This window comes from Chionomys nivalis, chromosome 3 (genome assembly GCF_950005125.1).
Source record: "Chionomys nivalis chromosome 3, mChiNiv1.1, whole genome shotgun sequence".
NCBI classification, from domain to species: Eukaryota; Metazoa; Chordata; class Mammalia; order Rodentia; family Cricetidae; genus Chionomys; species Chionomys nivalis.
The window spans coordinates 8,843,934-8,868,398 of NC_080088.1; the positions used below are offsets into that span (position 1 = coordinate 8,843,934).

At 46.6% G+C, this 24,465-nt stretch overlaps 1 protein-coding gene across 6 annotated transcripts in view; it reads left to right on the forward strand.

Annotated features, from left to right (window-relative positions):
* Positions 1-9,147, forward strand: part of Tiam1 (TIAM Rac1 associated GEF 1) — a 353,183-nt gene extending 344,036 nt beyond the window's left edge. For 5 of the 6 annotated variants that reach the window (XM_057763555.1, XM_057763556.1, XM_057763558.1 and 2 more), the window contains 3 exons: positions 936-1,023; positions 2,671-2,843; positions 6,727-9,147. In XM_057763555.1, coding sequence (XP_057619538.1) covers positions 936-1,023; positions 2,671-2,843; positions 6,727-7,196 — 731 coding nt within the window. In that variant the 3' untranslated portion in view covers positions 7,197-9,147. The remainder of the gene's footprint in view (positions 1-935; positions 1,024-2,670; positions 2,844-6,726) is intronic. The other variant, XM_057763560.1, reaches the window with a different exon arrangement.
* The last annotated feature ends 15,318 nt before the right edge of the window (positions 9,148-24,465 follow it).

A 24,465-nucleotide genomic window follows, 5' to 3' on the forward strand; every position in this document is an offset into this window, starting at 1 on the left:
TTGCTTTTCAGTGGACGAGGTGGGGCGGCTAAGGGAGGAATCTGTTTAAGTTGCCTGGGTAGCCTATCTGGGCGTTAGGTGTGGTCACATAAGGAGAGGACTCCCAAAACATGTGCCAGTACTGACCTCCTTGGGCCCTTGGTCCGATGAAGATAAGCCCTGCAGTCCTAAGCACCACTGTTTAGTCCGGAAGAACTTAGCCCCTAACTGAACTAGTTCGGCGAAGGCTGCAGAGCAGAATGGCTTCTTCAGTGCATCCTTTAAGAACCCTGGGTCTCGGCCTTCCTGATGCTGCGACCCTTTAACACAGTTCCTCATGTTGTGGCGACCCCTACCCACAAAATTCTCATTGCTACTTCATAACTAATTTTGCTGCTGTTATGAATTATAATGCAAATATCTGTTTTCTGATACTCTTAGATAACCCCTGTGAAAGACCCCAAAGGGGTCATGACCCATAGGTTGAATTCTGCTGTTTTAGAACATCTAGAAGATTTTCACAGTGTTTTATGAAGATGTATTTTATGTTTTTATTTGTGTGTGCGCGCATGCATGCACACATGCATAGCCACATGCTCTCAAATGCAGGGTACTTGCAGAGGCCAGAAGAGGGTGTCAGGTCCTCTGGAGCTGGAGTTACAGGTGGTTATGTCACCTGGTGTGTTTTGGGAACTTTATTCCAGTCTTCTGCTAGAACCTCAAACTCTTAACCCCTCACCATCTCTCCAGCCCATTCTACGTGCTGTTGTTTCTACAGCACTGACTGAGCTTCTAGTGCCCGTCTCTTTAGCTCAGGGTTGGGGTGAAGTAACTTTGGTCTCAGGATGCCTTGCTCTGTTTTAGCAGATATCAAGCACGAAAAAAATCCATCGGTAAAAACGGTAAATAAAGTCTACTAAACTATGCCTAACCTGGCATTATTTTTACTTGTCTAGATGCGGAGGCTAATGCTGTGTGCGAAATTGTCCACGTGAAGTCAGAATCAGAAGGGAGGCCAGAGAGGGTCTTCCACCTCTGCTGCAGGTAAGCCAGGTTCTGGGAAGTCGTGCTCTGGCCGAGGGACTGACCTCCTGTCTGTCCTGCAGACCTACCTGTGCCTCCTCTCAGAGAGTTCACACTGTGTAAATGAAAACTGCTTTCATTAGGACGCAGACAGGAGCCTGGTTAATTTACCAGCTTTCTAAAAGAAAACGGGGCTTTCAGATGTAGTGAGCATTCTGAAGAGTGCATTCTTCCCGTGTCTGCTCTCTGGAGAGCAGGGTGGTTGAGGTTGCCTTGGGGTGCTTGCATGGTACTTGGGTACATTGCTTGCTCGTCTCTGAAAGTCTGCTGTATGAGTGAGTAGGGACTGAAGGCCCCACTAGAGACCCTTCAACGCAGGGGCTTTGACCTCTGCTGACCACAGGCAGATTCCAAGTGACCTGTAATGTGGGTTTTTCTTATTTATTGTAATTATTAATTATTCCTTCTCCTTCCTTCATCCTCTACTTTCTCCTCCTTCTCTTTCTATCTTTTCCTCTAGAAATATGAAAAATGGCAGATGCCATCCCATTTGACTTTAAATATTCATATTTGATGAATCATGTGTTATTGCTACCATAGTAAGAAGGTACATTTATCAAACATTAAATGTGCTGCAGGCCTCATGCTCATCGCCTCCTCCGTCAGACTGAGGGCAGCCAGAAATGATAGAGAATTCTCTGCCCAGAGCATTGCAGAAAACACATTGGACATTTCCAGTATCCACATCCAGGTGGACCACAACCCCCATTCTGTGTCTGCCCTCTCATCTCTGTGTTGGTTCCTGGGGCCGTCAAAGGGCCGGGCTTTAGAAAGTTGTCAGAAGTCAGAAACTTCCAGATATTCCTCTCGCTGTGCTGTTTATGCCGAGTTTTATGCCGTCTGGTCGTTTGCGGTTCTGTTGGTCAAATCTGCAGAGCATCCAGCGAGCCCCGTTCTGTGCTTACTGTTTATAAATAATACTAGGTGACGGCTGTGAGAACTTTGTCAGGCCCAGTGAGTGGCGCATGCCTGCAGCCTCGTCATGAAGAGGCTGGGATCTCAAGCTTCAGGCCACCGGGGCTACAGAGTGAGACCCTGTCTCAGAAGGTTGTGTGCGTGAGTGCATGAATACATATGTGTATGCACACACACATATTGAACTGAAATAACTCTTGCCTAGAAGCTGTTTCTCTGCCGTGAGAATTAGTTCTTACGGAACTAGCCTTAATACCTCATGTGTGGATCAGGCCGTGGGAAGGGGAGCTGTTTCACAGGCGAGAGCGTGCACATAGGGGTAGCGTTGTGGGTGTTCTGCAAACCTGCAGCAGTCTCCTGGTTCACTTTTCCTTGATGACATGTTACATGTAAAACTGCGGCTTGAGTATAAAGAGTTTGGCAAGTTCCTGGTATAAAACGCCTTTGTCCATTTCCTGTTCATTTTCGGGGGCCTCTGTGTCAGCTTGGCTGTAGAAGATGATCGACAAGGCATGAAGCGACGGTGATTGTGTTTTTATCTCTGCCCTAAGGAGGCAGCTAAGCATAGAAATTGGAGTCATCACCTCTTCCACTTTTGTCCTTGGGGATATTTGTTTGACTGTACCTGACAGCATTATAAATTCCCTTTGTTGAGTATTGGCTTGCTAACATGTGTAAATCTTCTTTTCATAGCTCCCCAGAGAACCGAAAGGATTTCCTGAAGGCTGTACATTCGATCCTTCGAGATAAACACAGAAGACAGCTCCTCAAAACGGAAAGCCTCCCCTCATCCCAGCAGTACGTCCCTTTTGGAGGCAAGAGATTATGTGCGCTTAAAGGCGCCAGGCCAGCCATGAGCAGGGCAGGTACTGTGGGGATTCAGACCTACAAGATCCCCGTCACCCCAACTCCACTGTAGGACTCCAGGGAGCCAGAGTTAGATGTGACCTTCTGGGGGCTGATGTAGGGTACATTTTCCCATGGTGTGAGGCTCATTGCCTTGTCTCCTTCCTGGGGGGTCCTGGGGACTCTTCCCTTTGTTTCCTTTCCTTCTCTTTCCTCAGCCTTCCCTTGCTGCCTTCCTATTGGCCAGTGAGCCCCTCTGACATTGGCCGAGCCCGCAAGCCAGTGCATCCTCTTTGGGAAGGGGTCCTCTCGGCCTGCTTATGGAATGAGAATCGCTGCTTTGCATGACAGCCAGCTTTGTTTAGTAAAAAGTGAGCTCAGTGTCAGCAAGGTCATAGCCCCCTGTTCTGAGAACACAGCGACTTCACACTCTGGCAGAAGACACAGCCTGTTCTCAGTGTAGATTCCATGCTCAGGCATGCTAGGTGTGCTAGGCGTGCTAGGCCAGATGATGCAGAAGATGCTGACCCCGCTTTGTGCCTGCAGCTTTAGTGGCAGTCTCAGTGTTAATTTGGGGAAGGTTTCAGTTGCTGCTGGAAAGAGTGGGGATCTGAGCTGGTCCCCAGTCGGTGCTCTTAGAGGACTTGTCCCGCGTCTCAGGGGCAGCGAGGAAGGAACGCTTGCACTCTGTGTAAATGGCAATAGGACATACCGGAATGAGTGATATTTTCCCAACATGGATTTCATGGCACCAACATTCTCATCCTTTCCTAAGGTGCAGCCCAGACTTTTCCAGGGAAGGGTCCAGTGAAAGAAATTGTCTTTACATTTTCAAAAAAGCTTTCTGCCCTCGGCCCGACTGCCTCTCCACCAGATAGTTCTCCATTGTGCTGTAGAGGTTCATGAAGAGCTGTAACTCACTGTACACTTCGTAGGCATGACCTACCTTGATGCAGGCTGTTACACGCTTTAGGTATCTTGAATTTAATGGATGTTGGCAGCAGCTACCTTATATCTGTTCTTCAGCCAGTTGATAGGCTTATTGAAAACCTCTAACCTGGGGCTGGAGAGATGGCTCAGAGGTTAAGAACATTGTCTGCTCTTCCATGGGTACTGAGTTCAATTCCCAGCAACCACATGGTGGCTCACAACCATCTGTAATGGGGTCTGGTGCCCTCTTCTGGCCTGCAGGCATACACACGACAGAATATTGTATACATAATAAATAAATAAATTAAAAAAAAGAAAACCTCTAACCCAATACCCGCAAACTGTAAGGTTCTCCAAATAAATAGCCTGAGAGTCATACATATATCCATACCCCCAATTTCTCAAGGTATACCCCTGTAAAATTAATTTATCACTTTACAGCAATAGAAAAATTTGTTGAAGTGTTCTCTGTGCTGCCCTTGTCGACTGAGGGATATTTAATTAGGAAATAGGCCCCAGCCTCAGGGACCCTAGCCACTAATGTCTAGGCTTCTGTAGTTAACTTAGGAACCTAAATTCAGAAGTGCACTTGCAAAAAAGAAAAGGAGAAAAACACATACACATGGACAGACACATTTTGTCTATAGGATCTGCCAAAGTCTTTCTACTAAGATGTTCTTGGAAATAGAATAAGAACCCACCAGCTCTCCTGTTGTAATAATAGCGGCGGCGGGGCTGTGTCCCGCCACCCGGCTAGCTTTACCCGAAATAATTACACGGAAACTGTATTCTTTTAAACCCTGCCTGGCCCATTAGCTCCAGCCTTTTACTGGCTAGCTCTTACATATTGATCTAACCCATTTCTAATATTCTGTGTGGCACCACAAGCTGGCTTACCAGGAAAGATCTTAACCTGGGTCTGTCTGGAGTGAGAGAATCATGGTGACTGCCCTGACTCGGCTTCTTTCTCCCAGCATTCTGTTCTGTCTACTCCGCCTACCTAATTTTCTGTCCTATTAATGGGCTAAGGCAGTTTTTTTTTATTTAACCAATGAAATTAACTCCTCCATCACTCTCCTGGACTGTTATGACTGTCAGGAGAAAGCTGTGATATCATAGCTGTTAGCTTTGTCCGATTGAAAGGTTTTTTGTTTTTTCTGCCCAATGGCTCATTTCTGGCTGGAAACTATTTGTACTCCCCCAGCTTTTGAAGTAACTCCCTATCATCGCAGCATCCGTGTTCCATGATTTATAAGATGGCAATTCGAAGGCTCAGGCAAAGACTGTCTCCCCTGAGACTGAGAGGGACCCAGGGATGACGGCTAAGTGGCTAAGTGTCCTTTTCAGAAAGGACAGACAACCCCGATTCATTCTGCCTTTCGTAAGGCATGTGTGCAGCTTGGATAGCAGTCAAAGGCCCTCCCTCCGTGCTTGCTCTAGGTGTGAGGACTTCAGCCAAGAGCTGAGACTCATGGAGCAGCTAGAAGAATGCATACCTCCGTCTGTATCCTATAATCAACATTTGCTGTATTGTCACCATTGCCTACCCATCTGCCATCTACATGTGCCATCTTACTTTGACACATTTCAAAGGTGCAGACAGGAGCAAACCTGGCCCCTAAATACTTCATCATGAAGATCGTGCACACGTTTTGAGCAGGCCAACAGTGAACTGGTGTCATTCAAAGGCTAGGGAAAGCTAGGCTGTACTGCAGCAGGGTTAGGCTCAACCTGAAGAGACGTTCTTGCCTTTTCCCGGTGAGGAAGTGGTTTTTCATTTCCTCCCTTTTGGCCTGGGTTTGTTCGTATTTAAACAAGAGCACTGTCCATTCATTCTGTTTGGAGGAAATGGAGCCCTTGGAACGCTGGCAACAGGGATCTCTGGCAGGTCCGAGGCAGTCTCACTGCTGTGGAGACTTGGGGTTCGGGACAGCAGCTCCTGACTGGTCTGTGAAGCCCTTCCTCCATGGAAAGCCTGGGTTGCATTGCACCTCAGCGTCCCCAATGCAACAGCCACTTCACTCCTCCAGGAGAAGTGGCATCGTTTCCAGGAGAGCCAGTGTGTATGTTTGTGCGTGTGCGCACGCGCACACAAGTGTGCTGGGAGTATACATTGCACTATTTGTTTGCTTGTCTTTAATAATCCCGATTCCCAGAGGACAGTGGGGTGAATGAATAAACTCCAAGACTTTAGCTTTTTCTGGCCCTTGTTCCCTGGTCCTGGAGTGGTGTCTTCTCGTTCCACTCAGGTGCTGGTGTTTTAATTGCACTGTAGCAGAATTGGCGATTGACAGCATGGAGCTAGGCGTTGGGACTGAGGCTGTGTTTGCTTAGTCTCAGAGTTCATATTGGACCTTATCAGGGCACAAAAAGCGGATTGGTAGCTCTGTGTCTCTGGCGGCTGATTTTTCATATACGCTGTCTGAGAGAATGTGGTTCCCTCTGTCTCACTGCAGGTCCTCAAGAAACCTTTTGTTCAGGTCCCAAGAAAGCAGTGCCCAGCCTAGTGTTCCAGACAGCACAGTGGTATCTACACATAACAAAACCCTAGAAGCTTCTCTCAGGCTTACTAAAGACCTCTCTTCTAGCTAAATGACTCTGGGTTAATCCCGGGGAACCTCCACATCTCTGGACACAGTTGTGTTGAGGATAGTCACTGATCCAGCGTTGAGGGCAGCAGCAGGCATCTGGATTGGCGTCTGTTTTGTGGGTGAACTGGTTAGAGTGGATTGTTTCCTTCCCAACATCCTCTAGTGTTGCTAATCCTCACCCCTTATTCTCTGGGCCCATCCTTATAGCAGCATCCTCTTTAGTTTAGAGATCTGAGCAGGTCAGGCACCAGAATGGTAAGGGCCAGGCCTGAAACTCCTGAAGCCCATTTACTCTTTATGTTTCTTTTCTTTGCTTGCTGGATTTTCATCTCATGGTAAAGCATGTGGGGGTTTATTTTTATATTTTTGTGTGTGTGTGCAGTGTCTGCCCCAAGCAAGTCCCTTGGGAGGAGGCGGCGGCGACTGGCTCGAAACAGGTTTACCATTGATTCCGATGCAGTGTCGGCTAGCAGCCCGGAGAAAGAGCCCCAGCAGCCCCCCGGCGGCGGGGACACTGACCGATGGGTAGAGGAACAGTTTGATCTTGCTCAGTATGAAGAGCAGGATGACATCAAGGAGACAGACATCCTCAGTGACGATGACGAGTTCTGTGAGTCCGTGAAGGGTGCCTCAGAGGACACAGACCTGCAGGAGCAGCTTCAGGCTGCCTCCATCAGTCAGCGGGCCCGAGGACGGAGAACCCTCGATAGCCACGCCTCCCGCATGACGCAGCTCAAGAAGCAAGCGGCCCTGTCGGGCATCAATGGAGGCCTGGAGAGCACAAGCGAGGAAGTCATTTGGGTTAGGCGTGAAGACTTTGCCCCCTCCAGGAAACTGAACACTGAGATCTGACTCTCTTGTCTCTTTAGAGACTGTGTGTAGATACGATGCTGGCCCCATCCTCACTCTGCTCACCCTCCTGTGCCGTCCATGAGAATGTCCCCTTAGGTCGCTCTCTTGCACACAGATTTTTGGCAGCTGACTCGGGTCTGAAGCCATGCAGCCACCCACCCTTATCATTCTTAATGACATCAGAAAGAATTGTTCAGAATCCCAACTGAGCTCGAGTCCTATCGTCTGTATATTACCAAGGGCTTTTATTTATTCTCAGTTCATCAGGGCCTGAAGAATTAGAACAAAGAATCGATAGCACTGGAAATCAAACTGTCCCCACCCCAGCAGTCGAAGCAAAGGATCAGAGTGACAAGGTAGCGTACACACAGATGTCACAGCTTGTCCTTTCTGAATGCAGTCTCCTAGCTGGGGGACAACCACCTTCAAACACACACCAAACAGTGGAGCAAATGGAAATTCTGTCCAGCCCGCAGTGTTCCGACTCCTCCCCCTTCAGCGTCTGAGAATATCTGCGTATTTTAAGAATGTGTGAGGCTAGGGTGGTCGCTTCTGTTTGATGAGCCTTTTATTCTTTCTCTTCTGTTTATGTCTGTAGCTGGTCTTATTCTGTGTCAGTGTTTGAAAGCTCTAGTTTTGCAGAGAATTATAAAGATGCCAAACTGTTGGGAAAGAGATCCAAATTTATCACTAAGAGAGAAAAAAAACACTATTTTTTTGTATTTTCCTTGAGATGCAGGGGCACAAAGAGATGAGAATTTTACAGTGTTAGGTGTAACTCAGTCTGAAAATGAGGATATAGCCTTTTGCAGAGCGAGTAAGGCACGAGGACTTTATATTTATATATGAAATGGCCAACAAGAAGCTCATGCTAAGAATAAATGATTTTTTTTAAATGTATGAATCTATATTTGAGATGGAGTTTGGTTGGATGACAGGGAATGGGGCTGTGTGTGTGTATGTTTGTTGCACATGGCAGGGGAGGGGAGCCCCCTCCTTGTGGGTTGCCATGACGATCATTGGGTTTTATTTTCCTCCCCATCAAGACTGCATCTTCATTCATAGGTGACTTCCCCCTTCCCTGACAGTCCATGACCAAATCTCAGAACCTCTTCAGAAACATCCTTTATGGGTAACACTTACTTCATGCCAACAAAACAGGGTAAACTTGCTAAGGGGCCTAATCTTCTAAATGGATGTCCAAATAGGAAGAGCAAAAACCCATTAGAGCACTTTCATTTTTTAAAAAAAGGTTTATAGCTTTGTGTTCCTCCCTCCTCCTCCCCACTTCATGATATCTATTCCCTAAGAAGGGTTTAAATAATATGAAAACTTTCTTTTTGGAAATAAAAAAAATATATATCTATATATATCTATTTGGTGTTTGATACATCAGTAGGTACTTTAAAGACCTGAATTTTATAGTAGCTTTAGCAATTATATTTTATAAGAATCAGTTATGACTTTATATTTCCAGATAGAGAGTTGAGAACACGATGCTCTAAGCCCCCACCCTGCTTGCTTTCCTGCTCTCCCCGTCCTCTCCTCCCTCCTTTCGGGTTTCCAGGGCTTGGAGCTTGATCTTTTCAAAGTTTTATTCTATTAAAGTTTTTGCTATATCTTCTGGTTTTCTTAAAAAGCTTTAGAATGGTTTCTATGCCCTTTGTATTCTTGTCATCTCGGGGTCGATTGCGTCCAGATGGGAACCTGAAGCAGAGGCACCGAGTAGTCGCATTTTCTAGTCTCCCTGCAACACGTCCGTCGGAAAATACTGGAACGCCTGGTGCTCAGACAGGTGCCATTGTCTCTTGTACATAAGGTCATGATGTGTCTATGTCCAAAGTTCTTATATATTTCTTTTATAAGCTGAAAGAAGGTCTATTTTTATGTTTTTAGGTCTATGAATGGAATGTTGTAAATGCCTGTCCAACAATAAAAATGCTGAAAAGGGCCTGGGTGACCCCGTGCCTTTGTGGATACAAGGATGAGGATGAACTAAATGCAGGAGAAAAATTCCTGCAGTTGTCTTTTCTTCTTAAATTACGTGTGTGTGTGTGTGTGTGTGTGTGTGTGCACATGGTTGTCATGATGTGCCTGTGGAAGTTATAGGGCAGCCCACCGTGTGTGTGTGTGTGGGGTTACACATGCATGTCATGGTATGTCTGTGGAGGTTAGAGGGACAGCCCACGCTGTGTGTATGTGTGTGTGTGTGCGCACGCGCGTGCATGTCATGATGTGCCTGTGGAGGTAGGTTAGAGGGACAGCCCACAGTGTCTGTGTGTATGTGTGTACACATGCATGTCATGGTGTGCCTGTGGAGGTTAGAGGGACAGCCCACTGTGTGTGTGTGTGTGTGTGTGTGTGTGTGCACGCGCACATGCATGTCATGTGTTTGTGGAGGTTAGAGGGACGGCCCACAGAAGTCGGTCCTCTCCTTCAGTATACCTTATACACCCCAGAGGTTGAACTCAGGTAGTCAGTCATAGCAGCTTTGTTTTCGCCTACTGAGTGAGCCATCTTGGTGATCCATAATTCTTTTTTTTTTTTTTTTTAACTAATTCTTGTGGCCAATCCTGGAGGCTTCTGCCTGTAATCTTAGCACTCAGGAAGCAGAGTCAAGAAGCGAGTGCAAGTTTGAGGCCGATCAGGGATCTATAACTACTTGCATGTTAGACGGGGCTACGTAGTAAGGCCTTGTCTCAAAACAAAAATGAAGCAGCTATTGTGATCTTCAAGGGAAAGATGTTTGGCAAAGCTTGAAATTTTAACCAATAAATAATAATAAATAATATTAAACATCTTGGTGTAAGGTGGTCAGTACTGACTGGACTTAGTGGGTTATGAAGAAAAGGCGTGAAGTTGGGCGGGGTGTGTTGAGTGGGATATGGGGGATGCGGTACCTATGGTCATATTTCTGTATTCATGAGTGAAGTTCTCAATCATACATATTTTTAAAAATCCTGCTCTAAAGATTTGGAGTATAAGAAACCCCAAACAGGGCTAGGAGTGGTGGCGCACACCTTTAATCCCAACACTCAGGAGGCAGGGGCAGGCGGATCTCTGCGCCTTGGGCCAGCCTGGTCTACAGAGTGAGTTCTAGGACAGACAGGGCTACATAGCGAGACCTTGTTTCAAACAAATGAACAAACAAACAAACACATCTCAAAACAGAAATCTGTTTCCAAGGACCCTGCGTACACCAAAATCCAGGGATGATTGGGACACGTAAATGATACAGTACTTGCTGGTACAGCATACAGGTGTATTCCGTCTCAGGGCTGCTTGTGGTACCTGATAGGACACAGGGACAGTCACCGTGTGTGTGGTATGCAGAAATGCTGACCTAAAGGTCTGCATTTAAACCAGATGCAGGTTTTTCCCACAAACGATTTTCAGTTCATGGTTGGTGGCATCGAGATTTCATTTCCTATCTCCTGCCCTGCCCCCAGTATGAGAAGGCCGAGGAGTCCCTAGAGAAGTTTGGGGTGCAGTGTAGGGCTCAGACAGGCCTGCCTGAGTGAACTTGTCACTAGGGGTCTGGTGCCTGGGACTTTCAGAGACTCACAAGAAAAGGTGAAGGTGGTAGTTGCTCACTGTTCTTCATGGGAGTCCCACGTGTATTCCTCCCAAGTATCTTTAAGAGTAATCGCCCTCTGTACACACACACGCACATGCATGCACGCACACATACACACACGCACGCACACATACACAGGCATGCACGCAGGCACACCTGCACTCCATGTAAAATTTTTCTTTGCTGCTTGCCTAGTCTAGCTTATATCCTTGCTTGCAGGTCTGTGCTCAAGCAGAGGGGTCAGTGGACCAGTAGCATCGTCAGCTGCCCCTGTAGCATGTAAGAAATGCAGACACTCTAGCGCTGGGAGATGGCCCTGTAGGAGATGGCATGAGGACTGATGCTTGGTTCTTTAATCCACATAAAAAGCCAGGTTTACATGCCTGTAATAGTCCTGAGAGGTTGGCCGAGGATGATCTTGGACTCACTGGGCAATCAGTCTAGTGGAATCAGAGCATTAGTTCCACATTCTGTGAGACCCTGTTTCAAAAATGAAGGTAGGCAGTGACTAAGGAAGATGCCCAGGGTTGACCTCTGGCTGCTACACACAGACACACAGATGTATGTGCACATATACACACATGTACACACACAGACACACATGAGCACAGACACACACATGCACACAGGCATGCACATGCACCCCCCCCCACACACATACAAAGAGGAGTACAACACCCTGATTCCTGGCAGATGTGCTGAATCAGATTTCTGTTTTAACAAAGCCCCGGTGTGCTTCACAGGCATGCTACTGTTTAATGAGCCTCAACTTCCTGTCCTCCAATTGATCCGATACTGGAAGAGAATTTGACCACATAGCATTTCATTTTTATGTGAATGAATGCTTTACCTGCATGTATGTGACTGGTACCCATGGAGGTTGGAAGAGGGGATTGGTTTCTGGAGAATTAAAGGGACACCTCCCAGGTCATTCTTGCCGATTTCTACTCTGTAGGATGCCACAATTGTGTACTAATTCTAGTGAGTGATCAAAATCCTGCTGCATGCCAGTGGCTTCACTGCGGCTCACACACGCCAGTGGCTTCACCAGGGGAGCCTGACTTTCCTACCTGATCTTGAATTAGGTTCTTTGGGGGAAGGATGCCTGGAGGGGTAGGGTTTTCTTCCTGCCCTACCATCCTTCCACCCACATTGACTTTTTTTTTTTTTTTTTAAAGCCTGGCTATTAGTCTATGGAAAATATAATACTTAATTCTCAGTATATTCTACCCTTTAAATGTGTCTCACATCATAATGCTGATTCCCATTTTGCCTCCAAATTTAAATAAAGATTGAGTTTTTTATGATAGTGGTGAAATCAAGACAAGTTTAGTTAATATATCCTTTACCCAAGATCTCATGTAACCAATGGGGGAGTGGGGGAAAGGGCCAAAAAACTAAACCAACCAAACCAAAACAGCAAAAAAGCAACCAAACAAAAACCAACCAAGAGTCTTATAGAAATTTTAAGGATAAAGTTTAAAGAAAGCTCAAACTCGGTGGTTGGACGAGAGATGTCCTGGGACCCAGTTCTGGCTCACGCAGATGATGAGTGGTTCAGGGTCAGACTCGAGCAGATGGCAATGTGGTCATGGTGCCAAGAATAGCATTCTTTAGTTTGTGGACTGGGTGAAAGGTCAGGGTAGGAGTGGGGTTGGGAACAGGTTTTGTTCACTTGAAACAAATCTTTGATGTCTTTTATTAAAAGCCATTGCATAAAAAGATGTGTGTTTGTCGAAAACCAGGCTTCTGGGTTTTCAACAAACCTTTTCAAGTCTCAGGAAATGTTTTGCCACCGATGGGAGAAAGGTGAATCAGACCCAAGAGAGCAGTGATCCTGGAACCAAAATATCTCTTCCCAGTGGTTCACAGACAGATCATTTAAGGGGAATCCAGGCCCTGGTACTCAATGTCCAACATTCTTTTCTGAAATCCGTTTGCCTGGGAATGCACTTGTGAGCTAAATGCAGACTCTCCTTCCACCGCCATCTTCTTTCTGCTCTCCTGGATCACAGGATCGAAGACCTCTGAGACACCAAATACACACAAAGAAAGGGTGTACTGAGAAAGTAATTGATGACATTTTACAAATGGTCTTAGGTCCCACCTCCGGAGGTTCTAACATATCCTGACTGTCTATGTACCCCAGAGAAAGCCAACAGCAGCAATGGCGAAAGGCTGTCTCAGACTTTCTGTTACTCTGATAAGACATCATAACCAAAAAGCAACTTGGAGAGGAGACCACTTCTTTCCATTTACAGCTTGTAGTCGGTCATCCAGGGCAGGACTCTGGAGGTGGGAACGGATGCAGAGGCTGTGAAGCAATGTGCTTACTGGCTTGCTCTCCTTAGCTTGCCTAGCCCAAGCCCAAGAATGGCTCTGCCCTCAGTGAGCTGGCCCTCCCACACCAATCAGAAATGTACCATAGGCTTGCCCAGAGGTGAACTGGGTGAGGGTATTTCTCACTTGATGTTCCCTTTCCCAGAATGACTCTAGCTGTGTTGGGTTAACATAAAAACAAATAGCACAAGCAATAAAGTTCTTTTTTTAAAAAAAAAATCAAAATGTCCATTTGGAGAAGATGGAACAATCACCTCAGACCATCTTCAGCGCTAACATCAGCATCTTCAGTGCTAACATCAGCATCTTCAGCGCTAACATCAGCGTCTTCAGCGCTAACATCAGCATCTTCAGCGCTAACATCAGCGTCTTCAGCGCTAACATCAGCGTCTTCAGCGCTAACATCAGACCATCTTCAGCGCTAACATCAGCATCTTCAGGTTTCAACGTGGAAAATTGGGGAAGCGTCTTTGAGATGTGTGTAAGCAAGTAGTCTTGGTTAAAGTATGGATTGGTGGTTATTGTCTATCTTCTGGTTCTGCAAAGTGTTTCAAAGAAGTCCTGGCTACTTGAGGGGACAAATCAGTTGTCATGAAGTGATTATTCCTGCTTAGGGGTTATGTGTGACACTATTCCTGGGGAGACACGAACAAATGTCTGTTCAGCTTGGGAAGGAAATTGACAGCATCAGAGCAGCGGTACCTCCACAGACCAGCTATGCAAAACCAGTGTGTGTATCGAGCCTATGTACAGGATTCGGGAAAACATGTTTCTATCTATAGCCAGTGGACACCCATGGGGGCGTTGATTCTTCAGTAACTATTTTCTCTGACTGCATCTTGATGGTATCTGAAGTTGAGAAGACTCTCCTGGTCCTTCTCATGCCCTTCCTTGAAAAGCTGTCCCAAAGCTGTAAGTATCCTTAGTGACCGGCCGGGAGGTTCTTCCTGAAGGCGTCTTAAGGAGTTTATGTCTAAGTGGGTCCGGATGCTAAGGTAACAACTAATTCTGTCTGTCGGCTTGGTGCTAAAGTCTGTCCAGGGAAGGCAATAGGACCTACTGTTACGTAGTCTACAGATCCACTAATTAGAACAAGCTTCGCTGCTTGCCTGGGACGATTCATTCACTTAGTCAATGTGCATTTCCCGAGCACAGAGTCTGTGTGAAGCCCCAGGCACTATTCCTTGTGATGCAATTGAGAGGACAGTCCCTTTTGTCAAGGACTATCTTGTGACAATGAAAAGACATGGTGCCAGTATTAGTCCACTTTTCGTCACTATAACAAAATACTTGAGGCAAATAATCCACAAAGTAAAAAAGATTTATATTTTAGCTCATGAGCTCTGGAGGGTGCAAGGCCAGCTGGCCCCATGTGTTTGGGCTTCTGGTGAGGATGGCAAGTCATGGCAGAAGCACTTTTAGGTGCCAACACCCCATATCCAGAGGCAGGGAACAGAAAAAGGGGATGAGTGGAGTCCCACAATCTCTTTGGAGGATGTGCCCTCAATGACCTAAGGATGCTGTACTAGCCCCTACTTCCTAAAGTCCTCAGCCCCTCCTTGTAGGATCACCCTTCAGACCAAGGCAGTGAGTATAGGAGCCAATTGATGACCAAATGCATCGGTGTGTTAGTCCATCTATGCTGCTGTAACAAAATACCCTTGAAGGTAATTTACCATAGCCACAGATGTTGAGAACTCCAAGATCAGGATGGTGGTGATCACTGTAGTCGATTTTCAACTGTCTCCTTACACGGCACTCTAGGTGGGTATTAGTTTTTCTCGTTCCAGCACAAGACCTGGCAAACAGTCTGAGAGGAATAATGACTTGATTTGGTTCATACTTTCCCAGATTTTTGTCCATAGTGCTTGATGGAGCAGAACTCCTTGGTAGGATCGAAAGCAGGACACTCATGGTGGGTCAGAAGCAGAGAGAGGAAGACACGGGGGCCCAGGCATGACCTTCACAGGCAGACCACTGTCATACCCACCTATGATCTACTTCCAGAGAGTCTCTGCTTCCCAAAGCTTCTACCACCTCCACCATCAGCAGCACTAGCTGGGGACCAAATGTCCGACAGATGTGTCTGTAGGCGTTTCTTGTTTAAACCACACAACAGTGTGAGCATCGTGTCCTGCCTTGGCAGAGGAATGGAAACGCACACAGACCTGTGCTGGTTCCCTCCAGCACTTTCATAACACACTCGTGTTTCCATGAGGGCCAGGGGACATGTCAGTGTGAACTTCGGAGGAAGGACATTAGCATCGGAGCTGATGGCTGAGAATGTTCAGCTTGCTGTGTGGCTGAGCCAGACTTAGTGACTGACCTTGGGAGGCTGACATTGGGACAAGGCCTGTGCAGGGACTTCTGGGACGAGAAAGGAACTCTGCAAGGTTAATATGTGAGTTTGGGCTGTGCAGAGAAACTGTGTGTGTGTGTGTGTGTGTGTGTGTGCGCGCGCGCACGCGTGTGCTCCTTGGTCCCTTCTGTGACCAGTATAGAAAGTTCGGAAACTTGGTCTAGAAGGAGCTGGGGTTTCCTTTGGTCCAGGAGCTGGGTGCAGTTGTAGGGGTTGACAAGGTGCTTCAGGTGCACCTAAGGGCTCTTCTCAGGGGCAAGGGCTACAAGGGATTCTCCAAGTTTGTGTCAGGTGGAGTCATGTCCTTGCGGATATCAAAACAATATAGGTGTCCAAAATGGAGATTTTGTGGTATCATTTTTAATTCTATTACCTTAACTTTCTGCTTCTTCTTAGAAATCTAACCATATACAGATGCACAGGTGCTTATTTCTGTTTGTGCCTTTCGTTGTGGGTCATGTCTCTCTCCCCCGGGCTGGCCTGAACATGTGTCCTCCTACCACGCATTGCTAAAGGGTGGTATTGTAGGCGTGTGTCCATGCCCTGTTTTCCATAGGGATGTCCTCAGCATCTCTGGTACTGGTGACAGACAGGACAGAACCACGGTGTGTGTGTGTGTGTGGTCAGAGGGTCTGTATTTAAAGTCTTTCATAGCATTCTAGTCTGGAAAGAGAGCTGTAGACACCAATACCATGTCAACTACTGATGAGAAACTCAATCTGTTCCTGCTTTGGAATGGAGCTGAAGGTTACAAGCTCTTATTTGCTCTAGTAATTTGGGAATTAACATCTTAATAGCATTTGCTGAGTATCTATTATAGAATAAGAGTCAGGACACCTACGTGAATAAGCATGGCTCCTGCTTCAGGCTCTCTATATGTGGCAGAAACAAGTCCATGAAACACCCCTCGTGCACCCACTTCAGACTGTCCTGATGTAGACCACTGTCCTGCCTCCTCTCAGGGGTTACCAAGAAGGTGATGGTTTTCGGGACATGCTGGTCCCAAAATGACTTCTTGGCATATTGAATCTCTTGAACTGAAGGGTCTGAGAAATGGAGGTGCAGGAAGGACTCTTGACCTTCCCCCGTCTCCTCTGAAGCAAGTCATAAGATGCTCATGGGCAAGGCTCTGCCTGTACCAGGGGACGGAGGAGAGCAGAGGATGAGGAACAGGTGTTTGTTGCTTGTTGAGACAAGCTCACACTGGTAGCCCAGGCTGGCCTCAAACTAGTTTCAGTCTTCCCACCTTGGTCTCCTAGAGTGCTGTGGTTACAGGAACGACCCGCCATACCTGGCTGGCAGCAGCCTATCACCCCGAGAGGAAGAAATGCCAAGGGGAGTCTGAAGGAATGGGTACGGCCAAGTTTTTCTCAGGGACCACACTTAACTTACACCCTTTTGCATTATCCCATTTCCCCGTGGCTTCCCATTCTTCCTCTAGGCTGAGCCTTTTCTTGAAGTCTCTGTTTCGTTACGAATGCTGCTGTGCCATGTGGAACCTAAAGCCTACACATTTCTGTATGTTTCTCTAGTCTGTATTGTTAGTTGATTTTCCAGAAGCACCAGGCATAGAACTCAAGGCGTCAAGAAGAAAGAACCCCCCTTTCTGTCCTAGAGAAGAGATGAGCGCTTGAAAGAGGATTGAGGGTCCATACTGCAGCATGATTTTTAAGGACTGCATCCCCAGAAATTCCTCCATTTCCCCAATTAGCTTCACTTAATTCTTATTTATTAGGTATTTATCTATTAGGATGAGGTCTCATTCTGTAGCCCAGACTAGCCTTGAACTCATAACAACCCTCCTGCCCCAGCTTCCCTAGTGCCAGGATTACATATGTGTGATTATTTACCACACCTAGTATGTTTTTTATATTTAATCTCTAAATTTTTAATTGATAGCACCTTACTTGTATTAAATATAAATTGGTAACAAATTAAAAGAGGGAACCCTGCTTGGCTATCCCTTTAGCACCCCAAAGAAGGTATCCTCCTTCAGTGAATTCAGTGTACCCCATAACCATACAGCATCTTCCTATGTCATATTTCCTGGTGTTCATGAAGGATATTTCTTGAGTGTTCTTCAGAATTAGGCCCTCAGACACTTGCTGAAGAAGCGAGTTTCGACTTACATTTGACCATTTCGACGCTGGAATAATTTACATGCTCGGCTGTTGTACACAAAACCATGCAACCTGGGCCCACTCATCTCTCAGTTAGGGGCATCCTGATCCCACGTTTCAAAACTCCTTCCTCGTACGTTTCATTCTGTGTTCATAAATCCAGTCGATGCACGGGCCCGGTACCCTTCAAGGGACAGAAAAGAAGAATCACATAAAACAGTGACGTGCATGCACCAGTGCAGTTCATTGCAGCCACCAAAGGTGGGGTGGATTTGCGGGCAGTGATGGTGACTGGGAAGTCCTTTCAGAGGAACAGCGCAGCAAAAGCATGCATTTCTTTTTTTCTTTCTTTCTTTTTTTTTTTTTTTTTTGGTTTTTCGAGACATTTCTAAACCAGAGCATCCTTCCATTCGCTGTGACAGGAGCTACGAAGATCACGACGCGAACCCTGCTTCTTTCAAACAACAAAGGGAATTTCTAGTCTCTGAAAGGCACAGAGAGTGTTTGTTTTATGGGTTTATCGGTGTAGGAAGGGACACGGAGCAGGCTGGGCTGGAAGGGTTTCCCCTAAGCAACTATGCAGGTACCACGTGTACCCTGCTTGCCCCCTGGTGGAGATCTGTAGGATCGTCCTGAGTTTCTCTGCCAGGGAGGAACTGAAGCTAGTTTACCAATTAGGCTGCGAGAGACCGGGGTCAGAAGAGCAAGAAAGCATCCGAACTCAGCAGGAATCTGGAGTCTCTGCCCTGGGTTGGGAAGGAAACGTCGCAGTGTTTAAAGGTGTGCAAGTGACTGTAATTTGCCAGATGAATCCAATTTCCCTCGAAAGTCCATACGTTTAGTTAAAACCAGGCATTGCAGAGCGCTGTAGCGATGCTTGCCTTAACGCAGTAAGTGTCTTAGGGATCCCCAAGATTTGGCTGCTGCTGTTGCTGCTGCTAAAACGAGGTTTTAAAGAACCACAGATTTGCCTGATTCAGGACTTACGAGGATCGCTTCCTCCTTTCTTATACCTTGATAATCCAGGGGCTTGGGATGGAGGGTACCTCTCTGGTGCCGACTAGCGATGGACCCAGGAAGTGCTGCATCGTATTTAGAACCTGGAAGGATCCAGGATACAATTTCCTATGACTTCAGAGAGGAGGGCTTTGCCCGGCTCACATATCTGCCCAGTAGGGTTCAGTTTTAGGTTAGGTGCTGGAAAGCACTTACCGCTCTTCCAGAGGACTCAGGTTCGCTTCCCAGCACCCACATGGTGGTTCACAACTGTCTGTAACTCCAGTTCCAAGGAGGGTGGGCATCCTCTTCTGGACTCTGCAAGCTCTGCATGCATGTGATACACAGACATAGGCAGCTAAAGACCCATGCACGTAAAATAAAAATAAATACATCTTGAGGAGTAGGAAAAGGGAAGTGAGGTCTCTGGAGATTGACAGCGGGAGCGAAGGCCTGCTGAATGAGAACCATCCAGCACTGATAAAATGAGGCCGATTGCGAGCTGATGCTCAAGGTCACCTTTGTGACCCCTGGGCTTGAAGGTCTGGAAACTTCCTTTACAATTCTTTAAAGTTAATATTTCCCAAACGGAACTTACTTCCTCCCCATCTCAGTGATGGCGTCTCCTTCTATAGGTTAGGGCCACACCACTTCCAGGCTTTGGGTCATCTCCAGCCCTTCCTGGAGTCCAACCTTTCCTGGAGTCCTTCTTCTTCCTTCCCCAACTTCCTCTTGCCTCAGGAAATCTGTCAGCAGTGGTTGGTGAAACGAGGAACTCCCTCCTTGCTTCTCTCAGTGTCTCAGAGGAAGTCTATCCTGCCTTCTCAAGGTAGCATCTGGTCAGCTTAGTTTCTGGTCCTGTCTTTTGCTCCAAGCATAGAAGATATAGTGATATTTCATTTGTATTTTTTAATAAATAACGCTTGCCTGGAGATTAGAGAGTAAAGCAGCCCCACTGATCAGCCTTACAGACCAGGCAGTAGTGACACACACCTTTAATCCCAGTAGCCACACTAGTTTGTCATAGAAACCAGGTGATAGTGGTGCACGCCTTTAATCCCAGCCCTAGAGAGGAATATATGATGGGAGGAGACAGCTCTCAGTCTCATTCTGAGATTCCTGGAGGCAGGATTGCCATTTCCGACTGAGGTAGAGGTAAGAGTCAGTGACTGGCGTTTTGCTTTTCTGACCTTCAGGTTGAACCCCAGTAACTGCCTTTGGGTTTTTATTAATTGTGCTACAGGAGAACGCAGAACTGAGCCCTGGGTTTGACCATTTGCTGCACCTGGGAGAATCAGTAAAATAAGCGAGCAGGATGATGGGTGCTGAGGAGGGACTGGCTGTCAATCAGGGTTGGGCCACACTAGAGTGCACAGAGGGATCCTTTAGGAAGGTTTGGTCCAAGTGCTCAGGACAGAGGAGCAGGAGGTGAAGGGGAGGTTCTGACCGAAGGTGGCCCAGAGTTCACACACAGCGCTGTTACAGTCTTTGGGATTTGAAACTGATTTAAAACAGCAGCTGCTCCGGTGTGCAACACACCAAGCCTCACAGAGAACTGACGCGCTGGTGCGGGTGGTATGGAGCTCAGGAGTGTGCGTGCCCATGAACGTCATGGGAACCAGCACTGTGGGGAGCCAAAGCCTCATGTGTGAGATGCTGTGGCTGGTACGGCAAAGAGAGCTCGGCCAGCAGGTAATAGCTCTTCCCCGCAGGAGGGTGGGCCAAACTGGAAGCATGTGCACGCACACGTATGTGTGTGCACATGTGTGTGTGTGTGCATGTGCATGTGTGTGTCTTATTCTGAGAGTGCTGGAAGCACAGGAGTTTTAGGTAAAGTCAGCTACCTTAGAAATGCCAGGAAAGAAATAAAAGCCACATAGAGTTGCAGGGGCTCCCAGACAGCCAATACAAGGCTGAAAAGCAAGAACTGTGAAGTCACAGCGGTCAGAATAGTGTGACAAGGGCATGCAGACATTCAGAACAGCAGGATAGAAACGAATGGTTCTAGAAAGAAACCTGCACATCTGTGCTCAGTTGATTCCAGATGAGGTTTGCTGAGTCTGTCTAACAAAGGGAGAATAGCATCTCAGCATAACGAAATGGGCTTCTCACGTAAATAAATGTAGTTAGGCTTCTCCCTGCCATCATATGCAAAACTAACTCAAATTGTGGCAATAACTTCAATATTAGTCCTTCATAGGATGTAGAAAATATGAATAAGTCTTCAGTTGAGTCTTTTGGATGAAGTACAAACCACAGACATCAAACCCCCATATAGACAAATTTGGTGACATCAAATTTGAAAAGTGCAAATCAAAGGAAACACAACACAGGTGGTGGCTTGAATGAGAGGAGCCCCTATAGGATAATTCATTTGAATACTTGGTCCCCATTGGTGGAACTGTTTGGGAAGGATTTGGAGGTGTGGCCTTGTTGGAGGAGGCTAGCTCAGTCGGTAGAGCATGAAACTCTTAATCTCAGGGTCGTGGGTTCGAGCCCCACGTTGGGCGCCATTCTGTTGAAGGAGCTGTGGGCTGTGTTCCTGCCGCCCCAGCTCCTGGTTGCCTGGCTAGCTTATGCCCCGAAATAACAACACACAAACTCTATTCTTTTAAACACTGCTTGGCCCATTATATCTAGCCTCTTCTCGGCTAACTCTTGCACCTGGACTAGCCCATTTCTATAATGTGTGTAGCACCCCAAGGTGCACTTACCAGGAAGATTCTAGCCTATGTCCATCCTGGGTCAGAGCTTCATTGCATCTGCTCTGGAGCACAGCGGCATGGCATCTGAGCTCACTTCCCTTCTTCCCAGCATTCTATTCTGTTTACTCCACCCACCTAAAGGCTGGCCAATCAAATGGGCCAAGGCAGTTTCTTTATTAGCCAATGACCTTCCTCCATCAATATTCAAATGGCGTCAAGACATATGGAAAGAGACTGGGTGTCACAGCCATTAGGAAATGCAAGTGAAAGTGACGGGGAAATACTGCCTCATGCTCACTAGTATGCCGAGCACCAAAGCAGAAAAGATTCGCAGTTGGTGAGGGTGTGGAGTGATGGCCGCACTTGTGCTTGTCAGTGGGGATATAAAGTGATACGGTTGCTATTAAAAACAGCCCCAAGATTCTTCAGGAAAATGGAGCGTATCTACACAGTGGAAATTTTTCATCCGTAAGAAGATTGAAATGATAAAAATTTGCCAAAAAATGAAACTAAATTTCATGTTTAAAAAAAATTCAAATCCGGCCTCAGAAAGACACATGTGGCATGCTTTCCCTCACCGTGGTTCCTAGATTTCATACAGGCACATAAAACCATGGAAGGATATATGGCAAGGAAGTAGGAGTGGGATTGTCTAGTCTAGAGGAACAGAGAAAATGAGAGGGAGAGAGAGGAGGGCAGGAGAGCCTGGGAAGAATATGGTGCGATACATACTTGCATGAAAATATTCTTACATAACATGGTACCACCTGAAAAGCTCGAAAATGGTAAATAGACTTCCCACCTGAATAGTTACTCTCTTTCTGGACGTTTATGCAAAGAAATCCTAAGCGGGACATCAAGACGCATCTGCTTCCCAATGCCCATCGCTAAGCTGTCAGCCTGATGGACTTTGCGCAAATACAGAAACCCAGCGTCGGCTTCCAGCTATCTGGCCAGGGTGGAGCAGGAGCGAGCCGCTAAGTCTCCCTGCGCCTTGCCTCTAACTGTCGCTTTGTAAGACTGGTGTGCGTTTGACTTTTGATTGCTGTTTGGGGAAAGTTGTTCCACCCGGAGAGACTAACTCTGAGCTAACTTGGCTTCCAGGAGAGGAAAAAACCTTGAAAGACTAGATTGGATGTGAGCAAGATCCTATCCTGTCCTCATTTCTTCTGCTGGAAGTCCTCGTCCTCTGAGTGGGTTTTGCTAGTTTGTAGGGTTAATTCTGAGGCTTGACGCCAGACTAATGTTGAATGCAGCTCTTTTCGAATGTGAAAATTCATCCATCACGGAATTTGAATTTGAGTTTGGTTAGGTGAAGTTCCTAAACTTCTTCCATGTGACCAGATGAGGGCGCTCGTTCACCATGAATTTTTTTGGGGGACGCGGAAACGAAACAACGTTGCTCAGGCCAAAATGTATGGTTCTTCTATTCTCTCTTGCCTTTTTTCCATTGCTTGTTTTCTCTTGAATTTCTCAAGTTTCCTATCATTTAAAGACTAGACAGCACAGGTGCGGGTACCTAAGTGATATCGCTGATCATATTTTTTGAATAGTTGTTTATTTCTTCCCCTGCGAATATTATTTCTGCTAATGACAATTCCTCACAAAGAGATGGAAAGCAAAGAGCTTTGACATTTTCCCTTGCCTGTCTTGAAGCACAGAAAATAAGTTTTATGTTTGTATGAAATGATCACTTGAACAGTCTCGCCCTAGGATTCAGGGTTCTGTCCCTTAATCACTGTTTTTTTTGAAGGCTGGGGTGTAGTTCCGTTGATGGAATACTTTTCTGCAAAGCACGAGGATCCCTAGAATCCGTGAAAACACTGCCAACCATGGTGGTGTGTGTTGGTGCTCCCAGCACCGAAGAGGTGGTGACATGAGGCTCCCAGGGGTTCCCTGCCTTAGCTATGAGATGTGCCCTAGGCCAGGGAAAACATTGCTTCTTAGAAGGTGAGGGGCGCCCGAGAAACTGTCTGAGGGTCTGAGGTTGTGCTTTGGCTTCCGCATGCACGAATTTTCTCTCTCTCTCTCTCTCTCTCTCTCTCTCTCTCTCTCTCTCTCTCTCTCTCTCTCTCTCTCACACACACACACACACACACACACACACACACGGGGGCGCGGGGGGGGGATAACTTACAAAATTCATTCAGCGTTTAACCTGTTCTGGCCCCACAGAGAGCATCATGGGAGCTGTTTAAAAAGAGCCATTGTCAAATCTAAGAAGCATTTAAGATTTTGACATTTGATAGTTAAAACTCATTTTCTACCCCCATGACCATACCTTCCCAGAAGTTCTTTTCTTAAACAACTAAAAAGAAGCTCAGATTTTATAACTTCTTTATAGTATTTTTTTTTACGAATCGCTGATGAATCTCCCCTCCCTGTTTCTTTCCCAGTGTGTTCCTGGTCTTTACTACCCACACCTCACCCATGCTGCTCAAAAGAAGTGTCCAACCAGGGCTGTGAAGTGAAAAGTTTAACAATCAAAACCAAGCTTTATCATTTAGAAAACAATGACTTTTTATAGAAAGGACTTTGTTGCCCAGAGACTTGGGACCCGTGGTGTGCACCCTGGGGAGGGAAAGGGGTGCAGCAAATACAGGCATCTCCTTCCATCTGATCACCCCAGGGCTGGATGCGAGGAGTCATTTAGCACAGCTGTGAGGTCATTTAGAGCCATGGAGAAGCCTGCCCATCTGCACAGCTTCTCACATAGCAAGATCCATAGAAGCCAGCAGTGGGCTTGGTGTCTTGGACTCCGTGGGTGTAGGCTTGCTGTTTGTGGCTTGGACCCTGTCTGTGGCTCTAAGGGCCTGTCACACCTAGGGAGTTACAGGCAGACCAGATTTCTATTTCTTGTGAGTTCTGTTGTTGCTTTTCATGTAGATAGTCGCTTTATTGAGAGCAGGGGTAGAGAGCTACTCCGAATTTGTGCTGACTGTATTTTCCTTTGCTGTATGACCTTTATCCTGTTTCTTTTATCCATTTTAATTTTATCTATATATCTATTTATTTTTGGTTTTTTGAGACAAGGTTTTTCTGTAGCTTTGGAGCCTGTCCTAGAACTAGTTCTTGTAGACCAGGCTGGCCTCAAACTCACAGAGATCCACCTGCCTCTGCCACCCTAGTGCTGGGATTAAAGACATGTGCTACCACCACCTGGCTGATTGAT